This window comes from Mus caroli, chromosome X (genome assembly GCF_900094665.2).
Source record: "Mus caroli chromosome X, CAROLI_EIJ_v1.1, whole genome shotgun sequence".
Lineage (NCBI taxonomy): Eukaryota > Metazoa > Chordata > Mammalia > Rodentia > Muridae > Mus > Mus caroli.
In genome coordinates, this window is record NC_034589.1 from 67,718,097 (window position 1) to 67,722,753 (window position 4,657).

Genomic DNA, 4,657 nt, shown 5'->3' on the forward strand with positions numbered 1-4,657 from the left:
CTTTCTCTCCCTCTTTCCCTCCCCCTACCTCAGTCCCTCCCTCTCTCCCCTCCCTCTTTCCTTCTCTCCCTCCCAACCTTCCTCCCCTCCTCCCCCCAACCCCCTTCGCTGGCTTTACCACTGCCTAGTGCTGAGCACGCGGCTGAGCTGGGGTTCTGAATACAGAGCTGCAAAGGCTTAAAATCTGTGGTTGTTTTATGAAAGACTAAGTAGTATTTTATTCTTTGAGGTTTCCAGCAGATAAATCTAAGGAAGCTCAGAGAGAAGGGGAGGAGCAGGGCAAGAAAAGGGGAGGAAAAAAAGAGCAAAAGGCTAAGAGCAAATAGAAGATAAAGGAAGTATGGATTACCAAGCCGCTGTGAAATGCTTACTTCCCTCTTCAGGACCAAAGTGTGAGCTTCCTCCTTTTCTCTCTTCTCTCCCTTCCATCTCTATGGGTGTGCCTTCTAACCCAGTCTCCAAATAAAGGTTTGACAATCTTGTCTACTCACATTCCATCTCCAAGGATAATAATGAGCTCCTAAAAAGTGTACATCAAAAAAGTTGTCATTCACATTCCACTAAGAAGAAACAGTTCAGCCATACTGATCCCCACCCCAATGAAGTAGAAGTGTGGATCCAATTCAAAACTGTCAGCTCAGGCTTTCTTCAAGGGAATTCAGGGCAAGAGCAGGTTCATAGTGCTAGAGAGAATATACAAGCTCAAGAGAAAAAAAAATTGACTGATCCAAAATATAAAGCAAAGGAGGAAAAACAGCCTGAGTGAAGTAACCCAGCAATGTAACAGAGTGGTAAGAGACTGGAAGACTAAAACAAAGGAACTTAGGGTTGGAGGATGCCTCTGAAAATGATTATTGCCCTGGGTGAGTCATTTCTTCAGAATTATCAACAACTAATTGAAAGATGTTAAAGTATGTTGTCTTTAAAGACCCTGATACATCGAGACATCGAGACATTTAAGACATAAAAACTACTTCCATTCCACTGTTTTTTGTTTTTGTTTTTTGTTTTGATTTTTTTTTGTATTTCAGAAGCAACATGAATGTGGGTATGAGTGTAAATAATTACTGCTATCAAAAATCACTCTTTTTTATTCAGGATGATTAGGCTAAAGCTATTTCTTTTTAATTTTAAGCGTATGGCTGGTATGTCTACATGTATGGCTGTGTTCCACCAGTGTGCCTGGTGCCCAGGGAGACCAGAAGAGGGTGGCAGATCACCTGGAACTGGAATTATAGAAATTTGTGACCTGTTCTGTGTGGCCCAGAATTAAACCTCAGCCCTCTGCAAGAGCAACAAGTGCTTAACCACTGAACTACCTCTCCAACCCTCTAAAACCTCTTAAAAATCAAACTTTCATATTGTAATTTCTGGCCTATTCAGTCAGAGAAACAAAGGACTGAAAATCAATTAGTCCTCAATATTGAAACATTAACTGAGACCTAGTAGGCATTTGAAGTATTTCACAGTGTTCCATTTTTATTTAATCTATAGTGCTATTGTCTTTGTATTAATTCCTAATAATCTCTACCTCTATCCACCAAAGTATATAGAGCACAACTATATATTTTTGTTAAACTATATATCTGTAGATTGATAGTGTAGCGAGGGATAGACACATAAGCTTAGAATTGTGGAGCTGAAAGAACACAAAGATAAGCAGAATTATGCAAAAACAAAAATGGCTGAAGGAAAAACAAAATACACACAAGATCATGGTGCATCAGTGGTAGACTTAGGACCAACATCTAGACTGCTGACATCAGAGTTAGCATGTTTTTCTTCCAAGAAAACACCTATGCAAGTGCCTTCTTATTTTCTACATGTTTGCACAAATGTCCACTGAATGCAGTGAATTAGCAACCTAATAAAAAAGTCACATCATTGGGAGGAGAGGCCCTTGGTTTTGTGAAGATTATATGCCCCAGTACAGGGGAATGCCAGGGCCAAGAGGTGGGAGTGGGTGGGTTGGGGAGCAGGGCGGAGGGAGGGTATAGGGAACTTTGGGGATAGCATTTGAAATGTAAATGAAGAAAATATCTAATAAAAAATTGTTTTTGAAAAAAAAAGACACATAACTTTATGAGAATGAGGTATTGGTTATCTAGAACTTCCATAGTAAATGGTCACCTTTTCAATAGTATAAAGCAACAGCAATTTATTCGTCCACTATTCTAAAGGCCAGAAACCTAATTGAGATGTTAGCAGAACCACACACCCTCCACAGGCTTTGGGGGAAAATTTTATCTTCCCTCTCCTAGCTTCTGTTAGATCTTGACATTCATTGTCACCTAGAAACATCACTCCAGTGCCTTTTGTGTGGACAAATTTACCACCATTTTTCTTACAGTCACACTAAACCCAAGATGATCTCATCACTAACAACTTTTTGCAAAAGATTTATCATCTAAATAAGATTACAACTTGAGGTTATGAACAGATATGAATTTTAGTGGGACACTAGTCAGTCAACTGCAGTTATTAACTTTTCATTTTTGTCCAAGATACTAAACAAACAAATAAACCAACAGGATAATATCGTTTTGGAAAGATATCTCAATACAAATTATTTAGCTAAAGATAAGCTCAAAACAAACATTCTTTCTTACACCATAACATTCTATTTTCATATCTTCATTATGCAAAATAATAGGCTTATTTCTCTGTGATATTTTCATAAATGTACATCATGTATATTAATGTAGTGACCTGTCACTACTCTATGATGTCTTCCAATCCCTGATACTCCTATTTTTATGACCTATATGATTTTTTTTCAATCCAAAGGGCATGTATATGATATCACATGTATATGGTAAAGCATGTGATACTTGTCTTTTTTTTAGTATGCAAACATTAAAACTGATGAGCTAACCAAAAAGTGTAAACTAATAGAGAACAGAAAAAAGTAGAAAGTACACTATCTTGCAGACAAACCATAGTATAGGTCACAAAGAACATAATAAGCACCAAGCAAGTAGATGAAATAGAAAGGGAGTTGACACATGGAAGGAAGTTTTGCCTGATGGCAGCCCCCAGGCTAAAACAGTGAATAAAACTCCAGAGAAACTAGAATCACTTTTACATCTGTTAAATGTTTAGCAATAAAATTGTAAGGGAAAATATAAATAATAAGTAAATAAAAGCTTAATTCATAGCACTTGTCAAATGTACAACTCTGTGGATAGGAAGTTAAGAATACAAGTATACAATCCCCAACACAATTTTTCAGTCTATGTGACATGAAGAGTCAAAAGACAAATTTTTGGTGTGAATAACCTCAGTATATAAATAATGTGAGAAAACCAAAATAGATAGATAGATAGATAGATAGATAGATAGATAGATAGATAGATAATCTGAAAGTATTAAGCCACTTCGCTGTGTACTGAAACAAACAAAAATCAACTCTCTACAGAGAAATAAAAAGGAAGAAAGAAACCAAATAGACTATGTCATTCACAATGTGGAAGATGAGTTACAAATTTATAAGAAAACAGAAATATGAAAATATTAATAATACTTAAGACAAAATACACTCAACCAAGACCACCTTTTATTGAAACAAATGATGAAATTAATCAGTAAGGGTTTTAAATGATTACTCATTACTACATTAATAAAATAAGGAAAATATACTTGCAATAAATACAAGTAGGAAATTGTAACAAGATGAGGAATTTTTAAAAGATACAAATTCTGTAACTAAAAATGAAAATCACTTGACTAAAGTTCACTGGACAGCAGATTTGAAGTGGTAGAAAAAAGAGTGTTGATAATATATGAGGCAATAACAAATTTATCACATACATATAATTAAAGTTCCAGAAGAAACACAAAAAATGAAAGTATTTGAAAAGCAATACCTAAAACATTTCTAAACATAATGAAAACTCATAAAATTGAGTACATTAAGTATGCTCAGGTTATTGTAAATTAATTTCAATTCTAACAAAGTATTCTCTAAAAAGACAAATAATCAAGCACATAAAATTTCAAATTTAGCAGTCTGGATGAACTGTAAGCAATATACCCATTTAGGTATATAATAGACTTTGGGAAACAAAGACAAAGGGAAAATCTTGAAGCTATCCAACAACAAAGAAACAAAGAAAAAAGCCATACTTAGGAAGAATAGTAAAGTTAAACAAATATTTCTCATGAAGAAGCATTTTTATAATGCTTAGGCTAACAATTTGGGAGCTTAGGTCAATAGTTGAGCATGTATCTCTCATTTACAAAGCCCTGGATTCACCTAAGCATTCCAAAATTCACCCAATAAAATGATAACATTTAAAATTTGTAAATAGAGAATTATAGTCACCCAAAGAAATGTTCTAGAAGAAAACATAATTTTCTGTATGGTCTTGGTAATAATTTCATAAATACAATACCAAAAATATAGGGAACAAAAGCAGTAAATGCACAGATGAGACTTCATCAAATCCAAAGGTTTCTGACCAGCAAAACAAACAACTGAACTCTGGTCAAATTTTTCTGTATAACATTATTTCATATGTAAATAGGGATAGTTTGATTTCTTTTTTCTATTTCTATCCATTTAATTTTCTTCTCTTGCTTTATTGTTCAAGCTATTGCTTCAAGTACTATCTTGAAAATGATTGGAGATAATGAATAGCCCTGTCTCATTCCTGAT

The 4,657-nt window shown here is 34.6% G+C and overlaps 1 protein-coding gene across 3 annotated transcripts in view; it reads right to left on the reverse strand.

The window, feature by feature from the left end:
* Positions 1–510, reverse strand: part of Gabra3 (gamma-aminobutyric acid type A receptor alpha3 subunit) — a 201,085-nt gene extending 200,575 nt beyond the window's left edge. For 2 of the 3 annotated variants that reach the window (XM_029473537.1, XM_029473536.1), the window contains exon 1: positions 492–510. In XM_029473537.1, coding sequence (XP_029329397.1) covers positions 492–498 — 7 coding nt within the window. In that variant the 5' untranslated portion in view covers positions 499–510. Of the gene's footprint in view, positions 1–349; positions 407–491 lie in introns of those variants that run through there. The other variant, XM_029473538.1, reaches the window with a different exon arrangement.
* Between the last annotated feature and the right edge of the window lie 4,147 nt (positions 511–4,657).